At 40.1% G+C, this 26560-nt stretch overlaps 1 protein-coding gene across 1 annotated transcript; it reads left to right on the top strand.

Annotated features, from left to right (window-relative positions):
- Positions 1-120: 120 nt before the first annotated feature.
- cenpe (centromere protein E) lies at positions 121-26165 on the top strand. The gene is made up of 59 exons (XM_053477237.1): positions 121-260; positions 2565-2671; positions 2754-2843; positions 2921-3039; positions 3145-3264; positions 3350-3431; positions 3620-3687; positions 3774-3848; positions 3973-4024; positions 4116-4203; positions 5262-5391; positions 5477-5596; positions 5868-6020; positions 6110-6257; positions 6371-6473; positions 7663-7909; positions 7991-8038; positions 8156-8344; positions 8431-8505; positions 8613-8681; positions 9384-9515; positions 9606-9783; positions 9862-10016; positions 10882-11166; positions 11267-11479; positions 11578-11730; positions 12427-12633; positions 12815-12898; positions 13610-13903; positions 13987-14205; positions 14287-14364; positions 14457-14534; positions 14622-14783; positions 15612-15830; positions 15926-16123; positions 16215-16433; positions 16525-16743; positions 16863-17042; positions 17137-17349; positions 18421-18642; positions 18732-18839; positions 18916-19005; positions 19125-19208; positions 19304-19414; positions 20264-20476; positions 20564-20719; positions 20813-20893; positions 21476-21571; positions 21776-21964; positions 22124-22339; positions 22448-22654; positions 22755-22958; positions 23343-23489; positions 23569-23681; positions 23997-24094; positions 24194-24305; positions 24398-24663; positions 24772-24813; positions 25730-26165. Exons 1-59 carry the CDS (start codon positions 205-207, stop codon positions 25852-25854), a joined length of 8505 nt encoding a protein of 2834 aa, XP_053333212.1. The 5' UTR covers positions 121-204; the 3' UTR covers positions 25855-26165.
- The last annotated feature ends 395 nt before the right edge of the window (positions 26166-26560 follow it).

Genomic DNA, 26560 nt, shown 5'->3' on the forward strand with positions numbered 1-26560 from the left:
ACCCAATCTGCATCCAGTTTGTGCTCACGTGATTACGCGCTCATTGTGATTGGACGAAGGTGCGTGACGTCGACCAATCAAATGTCGTTTGAAATTTTAAATCTCTTTTAGTTGAAGAGTTTGAATTTGCTCTGCGGGTTGATCGGTTAGTCGGGACGTTTAGTTCGTTACGGTGTAGAGGCGCAGGACGGACATGAGGGAAAGATGACCGAGGAGTCTGCGGTTAAAGTGTGCGTTAGGGTGCGACCCCTTATTAAACGGTAAGAAGTTACTTATATTTTGATGGTGAAGTGGTTTTATTGGGTAGCCAAGTGGGTTTGGGTGTAAATTATTCCCCTGACTGTTTTAGTCTGATCAGACAGAGAGAGAGAAAGAGATAAGTTATGATGCTGGGTTTATCTTCTCATGTTATCATAGTCTTGGTTTTTTTCAGTTGCCAAAACAATATCATTAGTTAGTCTTGTATAGATCAGATATAAATCAGATGAGTTTCAGGTTTGTAATGCATTTGTTTTTGTCCTGTATTGTAACTTAGTGAAACAGCAGAGGGGGTTTAGTTACCAAGCCATGAAAACCAGCTCATCATACATGATTGCACTACATTTTATTACCATAATCATTAGGTTAATGTGCTTAAAACTTCATTAAACCCAAAGACCTCATTACTAATGCAACAGTTTATCTATATCCTGTTTAACTGACATGATCAAGTCATGTTGTCACTTGATCACTGGATCTCACACACCCAACAGGCAGATGTTATTCATCGAGGTGATGTTGTCCTCCATGTCCTGCACACTGATGGACAGCAATCTCCTGCAAGCACTTTTTATTTCTCACAATAGGACAATGAAAGATCTTGGTGGAAAAAAACATCATGAAGCTGAATCATCGTTCTAAGATGTTGTTTTTCACATTTAATCATTATAAAGTTAACTCAAGTAAGTTAACGATTTACAGAAGTTCAGAAAGATCAGGCGATTCCTAAATGTCTCTCTTAATGAATGTCAACATTGTGACTTATTTTTCTTATCAAAAAATCTGTTTTCTTGTGATCCGGAGATAACGTGGTCGTGTCATAGTAATATTAAATTGTAGCAGTCGTTAGCACCTTGTCATGGCATGTCTGCAGTATTATGTCCTGTTTTTAAATTTTTCAGTCCCCTTGGTATTTTCGGTAATGTACCTGCACTTCCGTTCACAGAGACTATACTGGAATAATGGCAAGAAGGAGTAGTCATGTTGTTTCATTATAGCTCTTTTTCCTTACGATGAAATCAAGCTGGTGTGGAAAACGTATTGGTGCATGTTCAATATTTTCATGTTAATAAAACCCTCCTCACTGAAGCTTTATTGGGGATGAGAATGTGTTTAAGTCTAGAAGACGGTTTTATTATTTTTTTCCTGATATCCTAGGCTAGGTTTTTAGAAAAAAAGTATAGTTGAGGACTGACCCTTACAGGGACAACACTTTTGTCTGTGTACATGAAGCTTGAGTAAAACTATTCCTCTTCTCCAGGATCATGTCATGGTTGAGAACGAAATTAGAAAACTGCTTCCCAATCTGGCAGGTGTAGGTTCAGATTTTCAAGATGGCTTCTCAAGGTGTTGGTTTTTTGCTTGCCACAGTGGACGACACCACTTAAACGCAGGTTTTACACCAGATTCCCTTCCAATTTTATCCGGGCTTGGGACCGGCACTGCGTCCAGTGGCTTGGGTTTGTGTATTGGGTGGGATTCGAACCCAGGCCTTACGCATGCCGGACGAGAAACTCGGAAAGAATTCAGAGTACATACTTTAATTTTATATATATATTTTTTCAAAAGTCTGTTTTCAGTGAATTTTGTGTGTGGACAAAAAAAATCTAAAATGCACAATAGGTATGTTAATGGTCAGGGATCACATGATGCGATATTATCACGATACCTCTGTGCTGATTTGATTTGGATTGCGATCCTTATATCACGATTTTATAAATAGTTCGATTCAGTACTATATTTTCTTAGTTATACACAAAATAAGTAACTAATTATGCCCCTAATGCTGTTCTGCCTGCCAATGTGTGAATAGTTTAGAATGCACCACCTGGACTTGGTAACACTAAACTTCCCCAAATGCAAACGCGAATACCGTGAAACCTCGGCATACGAACGATTCCTAAAAATGATCGCTTTGCAAGAAATTTGCATCATTATAAAAAGCATTTTCGGCACACATACGGAACTGATCACCGGCTAAGTTGCGTGTGCGTTTAGGAGCCGTTCAAAACTTTTTTGCATCGGTTGAAAGCTAAGCGAAGCGCGTTCGCAAATTTTACAGTATTTTATTTGTTTGTATTTTGTGCAGGACTTGAAGACATGGTATGGGTTTAGCTGCGCAAAAGAATCTCATTTTTTACCGGAATCATTTTTTCTTTTTGCTCAAAGAAAGATACCTTGATCTTGAGCAGAAAAAAAAAAGTTTGATATTGTTGCAGAAGAAATATTATTAACTCTAAACCTTTTCCAGACTTTAAACATTAGATAGAATGTTATATAAAACTTTGTTTTTTTCCTAACCCTAGCGAGGAGGCGGAGAATGCGGAGCCTGTGCAGCTGTACTGGAAGGCTGATAAACAGGCCATACATCAGCTTGACGATGACTGCAACATGACCAAAAGTTTCAGCTTTGGTAAGTAACTTGCGCGATGTTGAGATCATAACCTTTACAACGGATATCTTGGGTAAATCTCATTATTTATTTCAATCTTTAGACAGGGTTTTTAGTGCGGAAGAATCCACCAATCAGCTCTATCATGACATCGCCAAACCCCTGGTGGTGTCCACTGTGGAGGGATACAACGGTAAGTCTGACGCCATGACGTGATCTACTGTACACTGTATATCGAGCTTGTAGTCTGACAGCAGTACTCCTGTACAGGAACTATATTTGCGTATGGACAGACCTCCTCTGGGAAGACCTTCACCATGATGGGCAGCGAGCACAGCCCTGGCGTCATCCCCCTTGCCATGTCGGACGTTTTCCATACCATCAAAAACGTACGACTTTCTAATAACAGTATTGATTCAAGCACTGATCTGAGTTCTCTAAGTGATCTGAATCCATAATGGCGTTCACTCGATTGATGATGTCGATCCTTATAGTGTCCGAAGAAAGAGTTTCTCCTGCGCGTGAGTTACATGGAAATTTACAACGAGACGGTTACCGACCTCCTGTGCGAGAGCTGGAAAAGGAAACCGCTGGAAATCCGCGAAGGCAACTACGTAAGTTTTGTGCGATTGTTTTCGTTCACTTTGAATGTGCAGCATCTAATGGTAAGTGTTTTTATTTATTTATTTTCGCTGGCAGAAAAACGTCTACGTGGCTGATTTGACGGAAGAGCTGGTGACTTCTCCGGAGCAAGCGCTGGCCTGGATCAGGAAGGGAGAAAGTAATGTGGTTGTTTGTTTTAGCAGAATTAAATTGAATGCGGTGTTTTTATTTTAGCCATACAGAATGTGTATAATATTATTATTATTGTTATTAATAATCAGCATCTAGTGACCAATCGGAATCAAGAATTCAATGGCATGGTGGTACATCATTCCTAACGACCATTTATCCATTTTCTGCCCTTAGAAAACCGACATTATGGGAAGACTAAGATGAACCAGAGGAGCAGTCGCTCTCACACCATTTTCCGCATGGTGAGTGCTTTACTGTAAATTCGCTCAAAATGCTCATTATTTCGAATCTTGTTTTCTGAACTGAGTTGACCATCTTTTGCCCGCAGATCTTGGAGAGCAGAGAGAGAAGCGACCCGGCGTCCGGTGAAAACGCAGACGGTGCCATCATAGTGTCCCATTTGGTGCGGGATTTCTCAAAGCTTATCCACATTTCAAATGAAATATGTTCATAGAAACGCTCATTATGTTTGTCATTTCACTCTATCTAATAAGCACTTTCCAATATTAAATTCCTGTTTCGAGCAGAACTTGGTGGATCTCGCTGGGGCCGAGCGAGCGAGTCAGACCGGAGCCGAGGGTAAGCCGGGGTCTCGTCAGTGCGGATAATTCTTAATGTTTTAATGAACGTTTATTGAAATGTTCATCTTTTGCTGCTTGTTTTGATTCAGGGACCCGTTTAAAAGAGGGATGTAATATCAATCGGAGTCTCTTCACCTTGGGGCAGGTCATCAAGAAACTGTCTGATGAGAGCCAGAAGTATGTATATTCTATACTAAAAAATATACCTGCTTCTACTTTAAACATTGAAGTAATCTAAAAGCCTGTTTGGATGCTGCTTTAATGCATAGTTTTTTTTTTTTAAATAAATTCGCATACACATTAATATTTTTATCAGGTAAAAAAGAAACACATTTGTTAAATACGATTTCATGCCCTTTTATGTCTGTAGTGTCAGTAACCTTTTTTAAAAATTCAAATCTGTCTATGATTCTTAACTGTCATTCAGATGAAACTTGGCCACTTTAGATTTCATATATAACTGAATATATATTATAATAAACAATATTTATAACTGAAAAACCGTATTCTAAAAAGCAAAATTAAGATATTGCAACATGAGTTCGACATTCGACAAAAATTTAATTTAATTAACAATTTAATCAACATTTTTAACGATCATATGCTTTTATAAGCTTAAAAACCAATTTTAGTATCAATACGCATAAATATGAATAATTAGCATTTTAAATGATTATTGTTTGAAACGAGACAGTATAACGCTGAAATTTTTTTTTTTTTTTGGGGGGGGGGGGCACATATAAAATCATCTCTCTCAATACGGCTAAAGTTAGCAACTTGCGATTTTAAGGGAAGCATGATTGCTCATTTCCATGCTGCATAAACTTCAGAAGTACATAGCTTCTTTGGCTATGAACATTTTCCGTATCATATGTATAACATTAAAAAAAGGGGATAAATTAAGCGGAGGGATTGAGGTACATATTGAGATTCTTTCGTGTGGCAGTTCATGTGTTGTCAAATTGTTCTTTTAATTTCTATATGTTTTTTTTTTTTCGTTCGCGGGGGTATAAAATGTTGCAGTTCCGCTATGATCCTGCAGGTGGTGTGACTTTAACTAGTCACAAATGATTAATCAGCACAGCATCTCTCGTGTTGGAGCGAATTTTGATTGAAATTGTACAAAGAGACAAAGACGATGTCTATTGTTAAAAGTGGCATAGAAGATAAAATACAATGTACATTGTATCTTAAACTCAAATAATGCATTGTCTCGTCTTCACGTCATCTTCCAGGGGTTTCACAAACTACAGAGACAGCAAGCTAACCCGGATCCTCCAGAACTCCCTGGGAGGCAACGCCAAAACTGTCATCATCTGCACCATCACTCCGGCTACTGTAGACGAGACAGTGAGCACCTTACAGGTAAGCAGAAGAACACACACACACACACACACACTCATGTAGAAGATCTATCAGTTGGACAGTTTGTTGATCTCGTGTTTGACAGTTTGCCAGCGCCGCCAAACGCATGAAGAACGATCCGCATGTCACCGAGGTCTCGGACGACGGCGCTCTTTTGAGAAGATATCGCAACGAGATCGTGGATCTCAAACGTCGTCTTCAAGAGGTAAATCAACTATTCAGCAATTTAGCGTCTCCTTTTAATAGCGAACATGCAAAAAAAAAAATTGAGATTTAAAAAATAAAATTTTATTCATTGTTGTTCTAAGGAAGGTGGTCAGTATATTTAAATCTCCTTTAAGCTCTACAAAAAAAAAATTAAATTGTGAGATTTATCGTTGCGATCATCCTATCTCACACACACATGCTGCTCTGGTAAGAGTTACACTACAATAATGGATAATTTTTTAATTCGATTACTGTTTTTACATCTGTAGGTCTCTTCAGTCAGCCAGACAACCGTGACTGAGAAGGAGACTCTGTGCCAGCTCCTCCAAGAGAAGGACCAGCTCCAGAGAGAGCAAGCGGACCGGATAAGGAACCTCACCAAGCTTTTGGTGACGGCCTCCAACGCCTTCCCGGCCCCTAAGGTAGCGTGAATCGTTTCTCTGGAGGCTTGGTTTTTGGATCAGTTGTGATTTCATGGCTCATGCGTCTCGCTGTTGTTGTCTAACGAAAGATTCCCAAGAGGAGAGTGACCTGGGGCGGGAAGCTCTTACGGTCGGCTCAGTCGGTCAGCGACGATTTCGTAGCCGCGGAAATGAGCTACGTCGAGCCCTTGTTCAAAAAGAGGAAAGCTGATCTTACTGTGACCGAGGAGACGGAAGGTGGGAATTCTGCTCTATCTAACTTCCCTTTTTTTTTTTTTTTTTTTTACGTACACATCCTTACCAGTTCAGTTTAATTAAATGATTTTTATATATATTTTTTTTGCCTGCAGACATGGAGGAGTTTGACGCACCGTGCTTTTACTCCCCTGGTGCGGACATGTCTATAGACCTGGAGATGACCCAGAGCAACGTTACCATGCGCAGCTCGGATGGGTAAGATGAGTTTACCATCTTTTGGGATGTGTTTATAGGCCGGATTCGGGAGTTTTGGCGGTTTTTATTTAGTTTGGAGATCTTGAGGCATTTCAGGAGCAGATAGCGCTGTCCTCTGAGTGTGTCACGCCACCCCGATGGCGTCTGAGCGAGCAGTTAGAAAAGATACAGTCAGCTGGCGTCGCGTGGTTCGAAGGAAACGCCTGATAATCTTTGGCCCTCCCAACTGAGGTGTAGTAGTTTAATATGGGTGCCCCCTAGTGACGGGGAGGAATTGGCCACGCCTGAAATCAGGGGGGGGGAAAATATTTTTATTTAAAAAAAAGAAAAAATTTAAAACATCTATATACAAAAAAAAACATACAATTGTGTACATACTGACTTTACTGGGACCAGTAAGAGTTGGTTACAAATGACTTTCTTTAGATATAAGAGGAGATTTAATCTGTAATTCTCCACTTTTTTTTTACTAAATTGTGCACACAGATTAGCCATTATGCAGAAACAGATTACCCAAAACACGGGTACAGATTATATCGTGTGTGTGTGCACCAACTAAAGGAAATATGAGTATTTATAATTAAATTAGTTTTTCACCCAAAGTGTATTCTAGTAGCCTTTTTAAATTTTATTATTTAATTTTTTATTGCATTTTTATCCAACTTTGCAACGATGTGCAAAAGTATTGATACCCCTTAACGTCACGTTGCAAGCACGGACATAAATGTATTTTACTTACACACTCGCTTATCGCCTATACCGCTTTATCATGTATTCAGTGTCGCGGTGGGCCTGGAGCCTATCCCAGTGATGCAGGCTTCAGGCCCCCGTGACCCTGAATACAGGATTAAGCGGTATAGACTACGAGTGAGCGATCAACACTAAGTGGCACCATGAACAGAGACGGGAATTAAACCTGACCCCTGAAGGTGCAAGTCAACAGCGCAAACCACTAAGCCGCCGTGGCGCCACAGTAATCATTAGTGCTATTAAATTGAATTTGGTAAGAAAAGAAAACCATTAAAAAAATTATTTGCTTCTCTGACTTTTGTATTCTAGGCTTCGCATTAATGCATATAAAACAACTCATTATTGACTTTATTACTCAATCCTGCATTTTGGTGTGGATAGAGAAGGAACTAACGTTTTGTCCCGTCTCTGAACTTTCTCCACCACTACCTGTCATCAGAGTCGAATTTTTGGAGCGTCGTTTGGAGAGTGAAACTCAGGAGAAGCAAAAGGCCGAAGAGAGGAGTGCAATGTTGGAGCAGAGGACACAAGAGCTCGAGAAACAGTTACAGACGTTGGAGGAGAAGCTGGAGACGGAGGTACAGGAGAAACAAAGAGCTGAGCAGAAGTGCTCCACGCTAGAGATGAAGGTCGGAGAACTGGAAAAGCCTTCTGAGCCGGAGAAGGATGACAGCGCCCGTGAGCAGGTGCGGGGACATTACTTTACACTGCGTTCTTTTATCTACATTTCTGTAGGACATGCAGTTTAATTTCTTTCTCTTTAACAGTTCTTTGCGGAGGCAATGCAGCTCTGTGACACTCTGAGCTCTGAGAGGGTGCGTGCTCAAATCTTCTGATTTCTGTGAAATGTAGATTTTAAATGAACCCTTTTTAGATGGCTTGTTCTCATTCTATGAAAAATTTTTAAAACTTATGATGTATTTATTATTTAGGAAGCAATTGCTGCAGAGCGGGACATGCTAAAGCAAAACCTTGAGCTCCTGATGCAAGACATGGAGAGACTCAAGCAGGACAATGAGACACTGGTGAAGGACAAAAACACTCTTCTGAGAGACGTCGAAGATCGGAAGGACGCGGAAGAGTTTGAAAAACTTGAAGCTGAGAGCAAGAAAGACTATGAGGTTTCATTAATTTTCATTAATTTAATTTTTTTCCCCTCAGTTGTGTAAGGGCTCACTTTAATGACCCTTGACCTCTTGTCCTTTAGCGGGAGCTGGAGGGTGAAATTTCCACGCTGAAAAAGGCTTTAACAGATTCAGAAGATCTGATCCAGAAGTTGAAGGTATAAATATACAGTCACGCTGTACACGTGACAGTAATGTGATACTTTTTAACGCTGCTTTGTAGTACAACTTTTATTTAATTCTTTCTCTCAATTGGGTTTCGTAGTCTGATCTGGAGGCGATGTCCGGGGAGCTGACGAAGAAGAACGACCTGGTGGCTGACCTGCAAAGTTTGGTATGTAAATAAAGGTTTTAACCAGAGACGAGTTCTTCAGGAGAAATTTCGTATTGCAAAGCACGTTTTCTCATAGGAAATAATGTAAATGTGGATGATCCGTTCCAGCCGCCCAAAAATATTACCAATTTCCAGCACTATGATCATTAGAAAAGACATGTACGTGAAGTAAAATATGAAATGGACATTAAACCTCACTTGACCTTAATTTATGATTCCTCTCGGCACTGGCTGCTTTAAAAAACGATCTGAAACCGGCTCCGTTTTCTTCTTTCTGTAGTCCTTGATAACATTCTTAGGATGCCTAGGTGATATGTATATATGATGTGATATATGGAAAAAAAAAAGGAAAGAAATTAAACGTGGCTTGGCTTTCTACTGGCACGAACAAGTTTTGACCCGACTTCTTGAGTATAAATTCTAAGATTTATTTATTTTCATATTTGCATTAACAGCATTTGGCAGATGCATTTTATCCAGAGCAACTTACATTTTATTTCATAATACAACTGAGCAGTTATAGCTCAAGGGTAAATTAGTGGTGGTGGGGTATGAACCTGCTACCCTCCGATTAGTAGTCCAACTCCTTAACCACTGAGCTACCTCTCCTCTTTCATCTTGCTTTAGTTGAAGGTCCGATGCTTTTGAGTTAATGGTGCATCATGAGACTTGAGTAATCTAGTTTGTTTTTTGTTTGTACAGAACGGTAAGGACCTCGTTCAGGAGGTAACGCGGTTACGCCGCTCGTTAGACGACGCAGAAGGGCTCAGTTTGGAAACCAAAAAGGAGTGGGCTTTCCTACGTAGCGAGAACCTCTCCCTTAAAGAGCGAGACGTAAGCATCGACCACGGCTCAATAAAAATAAAATAATTTGATGTTCTTTCATGATGGCGATTTAAAACACTATGAAATTCCCTTTACTAGGAAACTTTGACTGTTCAGTACACTCAAATGGAGACCGAGGTCAAATCCCTGCAGAGCCAACTTGAGAGAGAGAAATCCCGTTTCAAGGAAATGCAGACGGACCTCCAAAAGGAGCTGTTTGGGGCTTTCGATGAGAACACCAAGCTCACCGCTCTTCTGGATGGAAAAGTTCCTAAAAGTGGGTGTTTTGGCATTTTTCTGGGTGCGTAACATTGGATCCGCAATGGAATTACATGTCTCTTTATTTTGTCTTTAGACTTACTGGATAACCTGACGCTGGAGAAAACAGTTGCTGAATTAAAGAAGGAGCTTGAGAAGAGTCAGAAGAGTAAAGGCGCTCTGAAAGACAAAGTAGAGGAGTTAAAGAATCTGGAAGAGCTTCCAGCTAAAGTGGACGATTTGCTGAGACAGGTGAGTGTATACGTACTTCCGGCTATAATTTTAGCACTCGTATATTCAGCTCCAAAAGTATTGGTACCTTTGGCAAAGGTGGGTCATAAGATCTATTTAAAAGGTTCTGGCTAGCTTTTTAATTGCAGGCATGGAATCTTTCTAGATCCTTTATGGTCCTTCATGGGTCCTGTCTTGTGGGTTCACATGTTTTGCTCATCCCACAGGCTTTTAGTGTTTATAGGAGGTTATAAGGCTGACCAATGTGTTGATCAAGGAAGAAGGATTTTCATTTACATTTTTTTTTTTCTTTTTAAACCCTTGAACTTAATTGCCATCATGAATACAACAGCGTGTTGTTGTACTGGAGAAACACAAGCATTCTTAGCCAAAATTCTCTCATCTTTTGATCTAGCTATAGCACCCTATTGTAGTGAAAGCTCCACACTTCATATGGCAGTCCCCTACATACGAACGAGTTTCATCCCGAGAGCTCATTCATAAGTCCAGTTTGTTCGTAAGTCCAACAAACATTGTCTAGGTACTAAGGTTTATATAACTTTTCACGCAAATAATGTGTATTAAAAAAATGTTAAAAAAATGCATAGATGCTTTACTTCTTGTTCATTCGTAAATTTGCAACGATTAGGCGTTCCACTCGAGAAGCGACCTCGGCCAAAATCGTAGTACAAAGACATAAACCTTTATTTAAAACGTTTGAAGTCTTATGCCAGTATTAATCAGTTGTACGTCTTTCAATCAATTTAATCGCAAGTCCTTTTGATACCTGCTGTTACATGTTGTCAAAGTGGGACCAACTTTATCCATGTTTGTTTGTTTTTGTATTACTGTACAAATGTGTCTTCTACACATTATCTGTTCACAGGTAAATGACCTCACTGGTGAACTTCACTCTGTACAAGAGGAGAGGGACAATCTTGTCTCTGCTCAAGCTGAGGACAACGAGAGACTCAAAGCAGAGGCTGTGAAGCTCCAGGAAGAACTTGAGAAATCGCAGAAGGATTTGGCTGATGCGGAACTTGCCTCAGTTCAGCTAAACCAACAACACGCAGAGACAGCGGAGCAGCTTGCCAAGGTCCAGACAGATCTGGAACACCTCTTGGAGGAAAACGGGAGCCTCCTCAATGCCTTGGAGGAGGCAAAGCAGAAGGTTGATATGGCTTTTGTTTGCCACTTTAATTTAATGACCCTGATGTTTGACCTCCTGGAGGCTTAGTTATTTATCATGGTTTGGTTTATTTCCTCTATAGTCAGTGCAGTTGGGTGAGGACCTGGAGTCACTTCGCTGTGAAAGAGAGGGGCATCTGTCCGAGCTGAAGGCTGCGACTGAAGAGAGGAATCAGCTCCAGGAAGCAATTCACACCAAAGATGCCGAGACTGTTCAGAACCTCCAGACAGAGCTGCAGACTCTCAAGGAAGAGAGAGATCAACTTAAGAGAGACATGGAGGAAAACGTCGAGCTGGTATGTTTACGATCAAAGAACATTATTTAAAATTAATCTCTGTACTTTTTAATTTCGTGTTCTTTAGCTATTCTTAAATTATTGGTCTGCAATTGTAGATGATCGAAAATCAAGAAGAATTGAGGGCAGCACTAGAGACAGAAAAAGCACAAAAGGACAAAATACTTCAATTGGAAGAGGAAAAATCTCAACTGGAGTCCAGACTGTCGGCTGGAATCGACAACGCCCTTGTCGAGGATCTGCAAATTCAGGTACTTGCATATCATAAGTCAAGCTTTGAATCCAAATATTTGTGCACCAGAATTGGGTCGACTTCATCACCAAGAGGTTGGTAATGGTGTTGATTCTAGCTGGTTGTGGGCGGATGTGGACGAGGGCAGACAGCACTTTCATCGAAGTTTTATACTGCTAATCTATACGAAGGGAAACCTCTGGTTCTCAAAAATAATTCCAGTGCAGAAAACGTGCAGTTCCTCGAATGACCTCTAGGTGCAAAAGTGAGTCATTCCCCATTTAGATCCCTCAATGGTCAAATGCCCAACTATAGATCAGAAATAAACACGTTTTGAGCCGGGGTAAAAGTATGCATAATTGGGGGCGTGGCTGATTTGAGTGACAGCTGTCTCCTATACATTTTAACTAACCAACTAACTGGAATTGTAGTTTAAGTCAGAGATGATGTGTAGAGTTCAATCAAATGCAAAGTAACTTTAGCATGGAAGTTGTTAGCTAATGTTAACTTGGCGTTTTAGCTAAGCTAAAGCTAGTTAGTTTGTGGTAACCGAGGTAAAGGGACGTGTTCCAACCGACAGCTAGGCTTCGGTCATTTTGCACATTGATGGTGAAGACCAGAGCAACCACATTCGAGCGTTCTCTCTCTCACGTGGTATAAATCTCAGCTCTCTTGATGCAGTAGTCGGTCCTAAACAGAACTGTTTGGTTCCCAGGTGAAGCAGCTGAAAGAGGACCTGCAGTCGGCTCGCACTGAACGAGACGATGCTGCGTCTGAGAAACCGCTCGACTCCGAGTTGGAGAGGATGCAGACCAGGATCGGCTGTCTCACTGAAGAGAGAGACCAGCTACAGGAGATACTGCAAGGGCTGAGGGAAGAGAAAAGCCAGCTCATGATGGAGCTGGAGGAGAAAGATGAAATGGTGAGGGCAGACACTGTGTGTTTAATGGCCGTTGTGTTTTTCACCCTGAGCCAAGGTTACATTTTAATCGAATCCAGTAGCAGTTGTGTTCCTAACGAGGAGAGTAAGGTTACGACAGATATTGCTGTCAAGATGTGATTGGCTAAGAAAATTTTACAAAATGTTATCAATCAATCTGTAGATGCACGATCTGAAAAAAGAGGCTGAAGACTCGACTCCGGAGAATTCCCGGCTTAGAGCAGAACTGCAGGAAGTGACTGACAGGGTAAGGACGCCATCATGCTGGTCCTGCTTGCATTTAACAGAATGTTGCTTGATGAAAGTAATTATCTTTTAGCAAGACTTTTATCTAAAAATCCCTGGAAACTTCTTGGAAAGGTCTGTATTGTTGGTAACCGTTGGTAACGGTTATAAATAAATCCTAAACTAATTAATTTGTGGCCGTTATTTTCTGGCCTTTAATCTGTTTTTTTTTTTTTTTTTTTTTTTTTTTCCCTTCAGAGTGAATAAAAAGAATCTATAGATGTCTATAAAATATTTCCTTTATTATATAATTAATATAATAATTTAGTTATTCTGAAAGAAACCTAGTGATTTAACTTTAGATAATTTATATGCATTTTTTTTTTTTTTTTTTTTAACTAAATTTGTTGATTTTTGTTTTTATATGCAAAAATATGATTATAGTTCTGGAAATTGGTAATATTGGTGATGTATATGTTTTGGAACGGATTGCATTACATTATTTCCTATGGGGAAATGCATCTCCGTGCAAAATTTCTCAAACATCAAAGAACTCGCCTCCGGAACAGATTAAATTCGTATGCCAAGGTACCACTGTAATGGGGATCTTAAGATGTTGCTGCTTCTGTGTTGATTTGACTTTTTCCATTAGAAAGGCTGTTTTTTGGTTCTCAGATTTCAGCAAAGGCCAACTACTCGGTATGCTGACCCAACTGTTTTTTTTCCCCCCCAGGTGGCTGAGCTTTCGGGAGCGCTCAGTGCCGTGGAAGACGAAAAGAGCGGTTTGCTTGTTGCTCAGTCCGCCTTGAATGAAGAGCAAACAAGACTTAAGGAAGAACTGGATAAGGCACAAGAGGAACTCGTCAGGATGGAGAGCCAGATGGTTGACTCCCAGCTGAAGGAAGCCGAAATCAGTCAGCAGCACACGGAAGCTACCGAGCAACTCGCAAAGGCGCAGGCAGACCTCGAGCACTTCACTGTGGAGAATAGCAAACTGCTGACGTCTTTGGAGGAAGCTGAGAAAAAAGTGAGCTTGTTTTCAGCTCGCATGAATTTCCTATTTATTTCTTAGTTTATTTTAAATCTAATGCTTATGCATCTCTTATACAGGCAGCGCAGTTGGACGAAGAACTCGGATCTCTTCAACGTGAAAGAGAGCAGCTTCTAAGCGAGAAGACTGAGGGAGCATGTGATCAAGGAGATCTAGAGACCCTTCGTGCCACAGTTGAGTCCGTGACCGAGGAGAGAAACCAGCTTCAGGGGATTCTTCAGGGTCTGAGAGAAGAACACGGCCAGCTGAAGAGAGCTCTGGAGGAGAGCAATGACATGGTAACTGAGGTTTAATAATAATAAATGAAGGACTGACTACAGTGTCTCTGGTGCTGATGATGACGATGATGTGTTCTTCAGCTCATACTGGAGAAGCCAATGCAGAGTGAAATCAATTTACAACAAGAAGGCACATGTGTACAAGATGAACTTCAACGAGTAAGTCTGACTTCTTTCCATGGCATACAGTAGGACAACATATTCACAGACTTTCAATAAATAAATAAATAAAAATTTCTCATTTTGTACAGCAGTTACAAGAACAATTAGCAACACTGACTGAAGAAAACCAGCAGCTGAAGATGGATGCTCAGGAAAATGTGGAAATGGTAAACCATAACGAACCGTCTGAGACGCATCGTTCCTGAAACGAATGATCCGAAAACCATTTAATGGCTTGTTTTAATTTGATACAGATGATTGAGACTCAAGCGGAATTGCGGGCAACGCTGGCGGACATAAAACGCCTAGAGAAGGACAAGTGTGATTTGGAAATGCAGAAGGCTCAGCTCGAGTCTAAACTCTCAGAGAAGGACAACAGTGAAGAGAGCAAACTTGTGGAGGATCTGAAAACTCAGGTATTTATGCTAGGTTTCAGATCATCCCATGAATGTAGTCTCAAAATAAGGTTTAGACTTGGAAATATCGATTTCAGTTTATAAAGCTGAGAGGATTGAGGTGCTCGGGAACTGATCAGAAGGTCATCGGGTTAAGCCCCAGCTCCACCATGTTGGGCCCTTGAGCAAGGCCCTGAACCCGGTCTGCTCCAGGGGGACAATCATGGCTGACCCAGCTTTCTAACACACTGGCATACGTGCAGAAAGAATTTCACTGTGCAGTGGTGTTCATTTAACAAATAAAGGCTTGGCTTCAAAAAGGGTCACCTGTGGTGGTCAAAAACATGTGGATAAATATTGGTGCCCAGCTGAGGGGGGAAAAAAAAAGTTTTATAGTTTGTAATAGGACTAACGGAGATTAAAAGAGATGAGGATTAACAGTTAATGTTATTTGCCATTAAGAAGTCGGCAAGTTGAAAATTTATTAACTGAATGTTTGTTTTGCATAATATTTCTCAGTAGCTCACGTGTAGTAACTTGTATATAGACTTTGTATTATTAGACTTGAATGACAACAGAGATGAGCAGTATTTTTAACAGCCTTATAGTTTTTTTTTTTGTGTGTGAAATGTTCATCTTGTTACCATTTTAATGATTAAAGGTTAATTGACTAATTATTCCTATTTTCGATTAGCAGTTCATCATCAAAGCTTGGAGTGGGGTGTTGTGTTTTTTTGTTTGTTTTTTTTTTTCTTTTCGGGTATTATAAATATATTTTACAAAGTCAATATATTTAACAAAGTAAATGTTTTTTCCTTATTCGGTCCCATTTCTTTAATTTAACCTCAGATTATCCAGCTTAACGAAGAGCTCAAAGCGGTCTACGAGGAAAAGCAGCGTCGTCTTTCTGAAAACACTCATGACGATCTATATACAGAAGAGCTGGAACAAATGCGGGCAAACGTTAGTACTCTCACCGCGGAAAGAGACCAGCTACTAGATGTATTGCAGGGCCTGAGAGACGAGAAGATCCAGATTAAAAATATCCTAGAAGAGAAGGATGATATGGTCAGAATAATTTTTTTTATTATTTTTTTTTGATAAATCCTTACTCTTCATCAGGAATGTAAGCTAAATGGTAATGTTGATGTCGGTCTTTACAGATTACACAGCTGAGGCAGGAGCTTGAATCTGCTGCTGCAGAGAGGACTAAGGACGCAGTGGAGGACGCTGCACTAGAGACGATGCGTGCAAATGTATCTGCTCTTAGTGAAGAAAGGGATCAACTGCTGGAGACCCTGCAAGGTGTGAGAGAGGAGAAGAACCAGATGAAGAACCTTTTAGAAGAACAGGAAGACATGGTCAGAAGTTTTTTTTTTTGTTTGTTTGTTTTTTGTTTTTTAGTTGCTCATCATGCTTGTAAACTAAATGCTAATGTTGACGTCTTCTCAGATTCCACAGCTGAGACAGGAGCTCGAGTCCGCTACAGCAGAGAGAGATGAGCTACTGAAGGGGAGATCTGAAAACACTATGCAGGACGCTGCACTGGAGACATGTCGTGCGAATGTAGCTGCTCTTACTGAAGAGAGAGATCAACTACAAGTGATGCTGCAGGGCCTGAGAGAGGAGAAGGACCAGATGAAGAAACTTCTAGAAGAGAAAGACGACCTGGTCAGTATTTTACATTTTGCAAAAAATAATAATAATAATAATAATTCCAAAGCATTGATCATGAATGTAAGTGGTGGTGATGTCTTCTCAGATCTCACAGCTGAGACAGGAGCTTGAGTCCGCTACTTCCGAGAGAGACGAGCTTCTGTGCGTGAGATCTAACGACACCGTGGAGGACGTCGCATTGGAGATGGTTCGTGCGAGTGTAAGCGCTCTTACTGAAGAGAGAACTCAACTGCTGGAGATTCTGCAGGGCCTGAGAGAGGAGAAGGACCAGATGAGAAATGAGCTGGGCGAGACGAATCACAAGGTAAACCAAGTTTTTTGCTTGTTTTTGTGATCAAGTGATGGATATTTATACTAAACATTGAGGACAGGTGTTGTATTGAATCCTATAGGATCTAATGTTATTATGAATTTGTCTTCCAGATGATGCAGTTGATGGACGAGCTCCAAACTACTACAGCCGAAAAGGACGACTTGCTGGCTGAGAAATCCAAAGGTGACACGGATAACAAAGCAGAACTGGAGAGACATCAGGCCAGTATCGCAACTCTGACTGGAGAGAGAGACCAGTTGAAGATCGAGCTTGAGGAGACCAATGAAACGGTACGACCTTAAACTGATGGAGATTCTTCAGATCATGAAATTGCTGTACAAAGTCTACACAATGTCTTTATATTCGTTTATTTTCCAAAAACAGGTGATGCAATTAAGGGAGATGCTTCAGTCTGAAAGTGCGGAGAAAGAGCATCTTCTGTCAGAGGTGACCGCAGTTCACGTGGCTGAGCTTGACCAGGTTCAGGCATGTGTAGCCTCCATGACTCAGGAGAGGGACCAGCTTCTGGAGCTGCTGGAGGGTCTAAGAGAGGAGAAGATTCAGCTGAAGAAAGATCTCGAGGAGAAGGATATAATGGTGAAGGAAAAAGCTTTTTTTTTTTCTTTTTTTTTTAACACTTTTGTCAGCTTTTCATGCAACAGGAATTTAAATAGCATGAGCATGTTCCAGGAGAGATGTGCTGGTCCATATTTTTGGTCTTTTACCTTCCCTTTCACCCCATTCACAACCATTTTAGAAGCATTGGTTTCCTTGGTTTTAGCCAGGCTATTGAAGTGCATTAATACAGGCTAAGATAAATAAATAAATGATTTATATAAATTTATTATATAAATAAATGTTTTTTTTTATTCCATCCATGCACACTACATTAAAACTAGTTTAAATAATTTTGCTAGTATAATCACTATTTCTTAAAATAAACCTCATTATTCTTTTATTTTTTTTTATAGGTAGCCAGTTTGTGTGAACGAATAATACAGTAGCATAGCAAGGAAATCTGTTTTTACCCCCTTATTGTGGCATCATATAACTTGGATGTCCCCCCCAGTTCACTGCTCAGCCCTTCTCAGTTCTCTGGGAGTCATTTTAAGAGCTATAAGAAATAAGGCTAGGCTAGCAGGTAGTAGCTAACTGCAAAAGGATAGGATAGGCTAACAGTCTTTAGCTCTTTAGGAGGCCACCTCTGGTATGTGTGTGTGTGGTGTCACAAACATCTTCCTTTATTTAGAAATAGAGGGAGGAAAAAAAAGAAAAAAAACAGTGTTAAGAAATCCCCTAAAGTTACAAAATTACCTCAGCATTAAATCAATGATTCAATGAGTCAAACCTTTCCGCCATTTCTGGTATGGGTGCGAGTGTTATTTTACCAGCTCACATATCCTAAAAAAAAAAATAATAATAATTTTAAAAAGTACATCTTTTTATAGCATATTTGATTTAAAAAAAATTAATTCAGAGGACCTAGCTTAGTGGTTATCTGCTAAATGCTAATGACTAAATTAACCTTCAACTGTTAGTTGTTTAATATTTATGTGGCGTGGTTCTTGCCGCTGGTTGGTACTTGCATGTACGTAATTTGCGTAAAAAAACATTAGAAGAACCTAAAAGTAAGATGTGTAGTGACTAATGTTAACTTCTCTTCTTCAGGTGATGCAGCTGGAGGAAGATTTCCAGTGTGCTAACAACGAGAAGGATCGCCTCATGGCCGAGAACACCAAGTGCAACCTGGAGAGCGGAGAGGAGCTGGAGAGACTTCGAGCCAACATCATGTCTCTCACTGAGGAAAGAGACCAGCTTCTAGAAGTGCTGCAGGGGATGAGGGAGGAGAGGAACCAGCTTAGATCAGACCTGGATGAGAAGGAGAACATGGTAAGAAGATGGTTAATGGTGGTACTGGTTTATTAGAAACATTTACATCAGTTTGTGGTTTATTTATTTATTTCATGTTTCTATTGAAGATCGAGCAGCTGAAGGAACTTCAGGACGAGAGAGAGCGCTTATCGAGCAGCACTAACCCGAATGAGGATGGTGACAGTCTCCAGGAGCTACTTCAGGGAGTGAGAGAGGTATTAAAATGCAAAAAGAAAAAAAAGTTATGCAGTGAAATATGACCGGAGACGTTAATAAACCTGCTCTGTGTAGCTCATTCAGGTCCAAGGTGAGCTGAAGCAGCAGAAGCCGCTGAGTCCTAAAGCCACTCGGAGAGCTGAGTTTCAACAGGCCAATCAAATCGTAATGAAATATTATATCTTTAATCAACATTCTACTCTGTAATAAGTGCCTGCTCAGTTCTTGCACAACGTTCTTGTGTAATTCTAACCTCTAGAATGTGTTCTTGCATTGCTCCACAGATGCAGGCTCTAAAGGATGAAGTCGAGTATTTAAGGAACGAGAGGACGTTACTCAGGAAGGATCTTCAGGAGGCTGCTGAAACGGTAAGGACACAGAATGATCCGAACAAATTTGCACCCTTCTGCTTGTGCGGAGTAAAGGGAGTTCTTGATCCCTCTTTCTCGCTCTTTCTGTGCAGTCAAAAGCCTATCAGAACTTACTCCAGGCTACGAGGGAGGAGCTGAAGCAGCAGCAGAACACGGACTCGATGGGCCAAAGTGCTGAGAGAGAGTCCGCGCTTCAGCAGCACGTATGTCTGATTAGCTTTGTGTGTGCGCTGCTACTTTTTTTTTTTTTTTTATGCAGTATAATGATCAACTAGGAAGATTTATTAAAGTAATAAAGAATGCAAGAACACTGCCTTCATTTAACTTTAACTGCTTTATCCTGATCAGGCTCAACATTTGGTTTTTATTTGTTCAAACTTTTAAAGAAAGTGAGTTTGATGTTCGATCCTAACCACAGGAATCTGCAGGATTGGTCAGAATTCCATTGTGAGGGATTTGGAAAAGGATTTATTTATTTTTTTTCATCGTTTTTGTCCGATAAAGACATTTGAAATGCGTTACCAGATTAAAATGTCTTAATTACCCTAGTGTGACACGGATGTAAAAATAAACAAAAACAAATTCAGGTCAGATCCGAGTCACGTCCATATGCGGTTCTAGATCGAATACATGTCTGATGTGTAATCGTGACTTTTTGCCTCTGTGCATGAATCTATTGTTTGAAATAAATAAGTGGTCACACAAATATGAATTTTTTTTTTTTTTTTTTTTTACCCCGGATAATTTAAGCAAAGACGTATCGATGTGCGCATACTTGCCATTTCGGAGGACAGGCGCGGAGTTCCACACTAGTCAGAAAAAAGCTTCTTGTAATTATGAATTTGAACCATCAGGACAAAATAGATTTCATTTTAGCTTTCAGCACTGGTGATTTGTTTTTTTTGTTTTTTGCTTCTTTGATGTTCAGTTACGTATTCTTATTTACCTGTATCTATATTACATGTACACTATAAATGAGTCCTTTAAATTGTGCTTTTGGAATTGGAAAAGCTTTTCATTTCTCTCTCTCTCTCACGACTTTTCTTTGATAGATGATCCAGCTGAACACCGATCTTTCATATTTGAGAGAACAGCTTTTGGCGAAGAATGCCTCCAAGACTCAGAATCTCAACACCGAGGTGCAGAATCTTCTGACTCGCATCGCGTCTCTCGAGGAAGAAAAAGCAAAACTCCAAGAGATGCTCGAGTCAGCCAGAGAGGATGGAGCGAACCTGAGACGTGATCTTCAGGAGAGTGAACAAACGGTGAGCAGCACTGGCAGAAAATGTGTGCGTTAACTAATGGATTTTTTTTTTCTTTACAGTAAACTGGATTGTTTTATTCATTTGTAGAAACTCAAGCTGGTGGAAGAGCTTGAAAGTCTTGGGGGCATTAAAGAACAGTTACTTAATGAGAAGATGCATGCTGATCAGCTCCAGGAGGTTTTCCAAGGAGTCAGGGAAGAGAGGGACCAGCTCAGGAGGCAGCTGGAGGGGAAAATGGAGGAGGTAAAGAGGAGTACTGGATCGCTACAATATGTAAAATTCATTTTATTTTTTGTTCATGCAGCAAGTAAGAATAATGAAAAAAATGTGTTTCAGCTGACGCACATTGAGGAGAAGGTTCATGGGCTAGCAAAGGAGAAAATGCAGCTCGAGTCTGAGGTCATGTCTTTCAGCCAGGTTAGTATTCACCAGTTTCAATGAATCAGTCCGCATTCAACGATGATTGAAAATGCCTGTCCTAATGGTAAATAATCCTAATTTCGGAGAATCCTCAACAAGAGAGTTCGCAGTCCAATACAGTGGAAAACAGCTCTGAGACAAAATGCCGTCCGTGATTCCCCCTTACGATTTAAAGGCGCAGAGACGGGTGCAGTTATGGCAGTGTGGGTATTGGTATGCTTTATATTGTATATATTCGTTTCAAAGGCGTCGAAGACTTGCTTTGTCAGACTTATGAGCAAATCAGACCTATGAACATGCTCCCGGAACGGAACTCGTCAGGTACTACCTCTATATGAATAATTTGAGGTCCCAAATGGTCTATGGAAAAGGAAAGCTGTCTAGAAATTCATTGAGTTGGTCCTTACCCCATCAAAAAAAAAAAAAAAAAACTTATTATAACCAAACTGCTTGATTTATACAAGATGCTTCTATGATAACTTCCAGTAAGACAGCTTTAAAAGTTTTAAACTACAGTGATTTTAATCAAATCAGATTTTAATGTGCGGAACTAATGTTTTTATCAACTTCTCTTTCTAGTGCCATAATGAAGTGAGTGAACACACCAGTGCACCGTCTAATGAGGGAAGGCTGAAGGTGATTTCCGAGATTGAAACCTGTAACGAAAAGCTTAAGGTAAAAAAAAAATTAAGCATCTCACTTTTAAAATAAAGATTCATTTCTAGCTTCAGTAACGAAACATTTGTTACCTGGTTTCAGTGTGTTGGTTTAGAAATGACACTGAATTCTACAAGGCTGTAATTGCTTTAGATTCTAATCTAATATCTTTTTTTTTTTTTTTTTCCCCTCCCCCGTTCATTCATTTTCCACCCAATCTAGGTTGCCTTCTTGAAGCTCCAAGCGATTGTTGACCGTCCAAAATCCAAAGATCATCTCGCAGAAGGCAGTAGCAAAGAAAAGACCTTGTTTTGTCAGCTGTTACCACTCGTTCCGACGTCCGATAGAGCGGCGATCGCTAGTCTGACTTCCAAAACGAATCATCTGGATGATCTGCTTAGGAAAAATGAGGTGTGTCTCCGTCTTGTCTATTACTAGATACATTATTCAAACAATCTGCGAGAAACTCTTGAACTCTGCCATTAAATTCGCAATACAAAATATAAAATTTGTAGAGATTTGAGATGATTAATTTTCCTTATGTATAAACTTCTTGATTTTTCTCCTAAGGTGACCTTGCAAAGACTTGCCGCACTGCACAAGGCTCACTTCATGAAACAAGTTCAGCGTGATGTGGCGTCCTTCGAGGAAAGAAGGCTGCATGACGTGCTTATTCGCCGAATTCAGGCTCCTTCACAACCCCTCCAGGTTCTCCCTGGTGACTTCCAAGAGATTTGGGACCAGAGACTGTCGGAGCTGTTGGACAAACGCAGGCACTATCTGCAGGTCTGTTGCAGGACAGAATGAGTGCAGATTGTTCAGTAAGAACCAAAGGTCTTTGGGATGTCACCTGTCTTGTTTCAGGGTATTAAATAAACTCTTTGCTATTGGCAGGACATGAACAGCATTTTGGACTTCCTGGAAGACGGTGTTGCCAAGCATGCAGTGACGCTCTCGGAGGAGCTTCAGGCACGGACCCGGTCCAACGAACAGTGTATGGCACTTGCTGGACCCGCTGACACAGCTGCTATCGTTCAGTTCTTCGAGCGAGAGCTTGTTCGGCGTGCAGCTTTAACAGACCGCCAGAAAGCTTTCCGCAAAGTAGGTTTATTAATTATTTTAAGGAAATATCCAACACTATTAATAGAACATAATACCATGTTGAGTTCATGGGTTTATTAATCCTCCTTCCATCCTGTAGAACATGTTGGAGAAATATAGCTCTGCAGTTTCTGCCCTAAAGCCCTTAGAGGATGAGGCAGTTCACAGGCTGAAGGAGGAGAGGAGAGAGAGTCTAGCACTGCTGCCCTCTCAGACCAATGAGAAGCCCAAAACTGAGGCTGACCTACTGCAAGACAAGCATCGCCTCTCACTTCAGTTACATCAGGCTCAAAAGCACTTGGAGGTAAGATTAAAACATGACAAAATGGGTTTAGGTGGGGATTAGAGCATTATGTAGTAATTTTCATTCCATGGAACTAAGAGGTCCAAAATTGTTCCAGTAGGAGTGTGCTCAAAGCAAAGTCCATAAAGGCATGGTTTCCATCGTTTTATTTATAGGGACATTGGCGTCCCTTCCATTTTTACGGACATCCACACAACATTCACAAACTATGGGATATTTGGAAAGTCACTAAGACTCTCCCATGTTTGAAAAAATCTCATAATACAACCCAGCAGCTGAGGATTGAGAGCCTTGGCTTAAGGGCCCAGCAGGGGCAGAAATAATATCATGTTGGAATATTTGTGTTACTTTAGCGCTTAAATTTGATAAATCTGTCCTGGTCAGGTGCTTCAAAAGCAAATCGAGGAGTTGAAGGCGCAGGTGGACGTGTCGAACCAGAAACATGCTGCTAAACTTGAGGAGCTGAGCTCGGCTTCAAAGGAGAAAGAGGAACTTATCCAGAACCTGCAGATGAAGCTGAAGGAAGCTGAGGTGGGTTTAAAATGGGTCACGTGATCACAATCCTGATGGTGATTCCGGTTTAATACCGCTACTCTCTGTTCCTCTCCAGGCACTTGCAAAAGTGAAGATGTCGCCAAGTGCTGCTGAAATGGAGACTATGAAGGATAAACTGGTGAAGATGGAACTCGACCACATTGCTGTAACGACCGGTCATGAAAAAGAGTAAGGCGTTTTTGTCTGGGTTAAATTGAATGAAATTTAAAGAGTTTAATTTGCCAAACCAATATTGCGCCGTTAAATAATGTAATATCGGTGTAAATTGTAAACTAACGGTGTTAAAAGGGTTGAATTTCTTTTATTTATGGTTTAATTAAGTAATGTTACATGGTGTACACTTGCAGTCCAGTTGGAGTTGAATGCTGAAAATAGTTTGATTTTAGTGTTTAAGTGGTAAAATAATGATGTAAATGGTGTAATATTTCATAATTAAGTGCACATCCATGTAATCATCCATCTTTATTTTTTATTTTTTCCCAGGATAGCACAGTTAAAGTCAGTGGTGGAGCACAGGGCTGATGTTATACGCAAGCTGAAGGAGACTCTCCGAAAAACCCAACAGCTGGAAGAGCAATCATGTGAGCACCGTCACACTGGCTTAATGTCTTAATTTTTCCTTTTTTTTTTTTTTTTTTAAAGCTAACGTTATTTAATTGCTGTTCTGATCTTTTTCACAGTCATGGAAGGTGAGGAACCTCATCCTAAACCAGGCGCCCAGGTCAAGACTTCTACTTGTCACAGAGAGAAAAAGATTGAAGAGCTGGAGAAAAAGACTGCACAATTTGAAAGGTAAATTGTTAAATGTTAATGAATCTAGTTTGTATTTAAGATATTGATATATTGACCTTTTGTTTAAAATAATCGGCCCGTGTAATATCCAGCCTGGTGAGCAAACAACAGGAAGAGATCATGAAATGGAAGAACAGAGCGTACAAGCTGAGAGAAAGTAAGAAAGAAGCTCCTCATTCCCCGCGGACACCGACCAAGCGACCTCCGCTGTTAGCGGCAACCGAAGTCAACTCCCCCAAGAAAGCCTTCATCGACTCTCCAAAAAGCAAGTTCTTCGACATTCGTGCCGGCACAGAGCCAGTGGCGCTCAACTGCCCAAGGCAGTTCTTTGATAACTCCAGCCTTGGAGCCATCCCAGGTATGTGTGTGTGTGTGTGTGTGTGTGTGTGTGTGTGTGTGTGTGAAAGGGAAACAATGGCTTGGTTTTGTTGTTGCTTTTTACCTAAAGTTTTCTTCTTATGTATAGCAGCTGAGCCAGCTATGGATGATTTCTCAGAAAGTGATGATGGTAATGTACTGTACACACTAAGGGGTTGGTGGAGTGCATTTCAGGTTTAACACATTTGGGGTTGCACTGGCCTGATCAGCTGTATTCATTTTTGTATCGTCACTGGCCTGATGGGCTGTATGGGTTTTAACATGTGTGTATGTGCATAATCTATGCAATCATATTTTATTACAACTAATAAAACTCACTGTAAGGTGTATATCTCGATTATGTATTGTTGCTTCAGCAGGTAGTAATTTGTACTTCAATTTGAGAAATTATGCATTTGATAGCTTTTATGGGAAGTGGATTATCTAATACACTAATCAGCTTTATTGTTTAGCAAAGCAAGCTAATAGATACATATTGGATATGTGCACTCATCAGGGGCTCCAACTCGGTTTAGTTGTAAAGCACGATTCATTTGTGTGGCAATTCACGATTCTCAATTTTATTTATTTATTATTTTTTTTAAATCCATTATGTTTATAATGGAGATAAAGCGGTCGATCAGCCAGTGAGCAGAATTGTCTGGTTTTCATATTGGTTGGCCTGATTGGTTGCACCAGTCTCAAAACACCATGAGCGCAAATTAGTTTAGTGTCCGCTCACTGTCAAGTTGACTTTTGGAGTCATTCTTGTATTCGAACTTGGGTTTGTATTATTTTGAATTCTGCACTTGGCTTTTTAGTGAGAAAACTAATGTTTTAAGAAAAGGACTACATTTAATTACTCAAACTTTTTTTTTTTTTAAAGGTTTAAATTTGTAATAAAATCAGGGGAAAATTGAATATTGTGATATTTATAGAATTGCAACTTTAATCGAATTGTGATAATATTGAATCGTTCCTTTACAAAGTGTTTCCTCATTATGCCTATATTGTTAATTAGTTAAGAAAATTCTGAAAATGCTCCTTTTTTTTTTTCCCCCTCCCAGACACCGGCCTCAGTGCAGCTGTCAGTTCTAGTGACACACACGCCGATAGCTGGTTTCATATTCCAAACACTTCACCCAAGAAGTCCAACCTGAATCTTGATGCCAACGGCTGTCCGACGCAGTGATTTTAGTTTTATTTGTTTGTCTGTCTGTAATTTTTGTATGTGAGTCTGTGATTTTTGTCTGTTATTCATTTAAATAGTTTGCCCTTAACTTTGTGATGTTGCACATATTTGAAAGATTTTGTCCTAATGGAAGTTTCTAGAATTCAATAACCCTGTTTTAAAGTTTTAAGAAACTCTAACTTTGTATGCGGATTCAGCAGCATATTTGTTGGAATTGTTTTAAAGGTTCTTGAAAAAGCCCTTTTCTTTTAGAACACAAGACCATGTAATAATTAAATTACTTGTTCGAAATAAAGTGTTTATTTGCGTAAGCTTCCATTATTCTCTGTGACTGTTTGGAATAACCAGGAGTCCGTGATGATCGGTGGCTAAAACCTAACCAACAACGTCCAACTTGCTGGCACTGAGCTCTGTTAATAAGAATAATGCATACTGCTAGATGCACTATTGCATTTATGTTTCAGCTCTAATTCTCTCAAAAAATTTGGTTTGATTCATCTGTATATCAAGCAAAACCCTAAACTAGTGCTTTTGTCATCTTGCACTTAGGTTTGTGTAAGCTCTGCTTAATGCATCAATTAATAACTGTTAACAGTAATCTATATTAATTTATTAAATCTGCAACTGGCAGATTAAAATCAGTTATCTGATTTCAATGCAGAATCTGAAACCTTAACCCTATGGAGGGACAGAAAGATGAATGAAG

The sequence above is a fragment of the Clarias gariepinus genome, chromosome 18 (assembly GCF_024256425.1).
Source record: "Clarias gariepinus isolate MV-2021 ecotype Netherlands chromosome 18, CGAR_prim_01v2, whole genome shotgun sequence".
Lineage (NCBI taxonomy): Eukaryota > Metazoa > Chordata > Actinopteri > Siluriformes > Clariidae > Clarias > Clarias gariepinus.

Excerpts from the sequence above, each read along its gene's own strand:
- cenpe (XM_053477237.1), top strand. The coding sequence starts at position 205 with ATGACCGAGGAGTCTGCGGTTAAAGTGTGCGTTAGGGTGCGACCCCTT. Across the intron at positions 19,006-19,124 it reads TTCAACAGGCCAATCAAATC|ATGCAGGCTCTAAAGGATGA; the intron begins GTAATGAAATAT and ends ATTGCTCCACAG. Across the intron at positions 20,720-20,812 it reads TGGAGGGGAAAATGGAGGAG|CTGACGCACATTGAGGAGAA; the intron begins GTAAAGAGGAGT and ends AATGTGTTTCAG.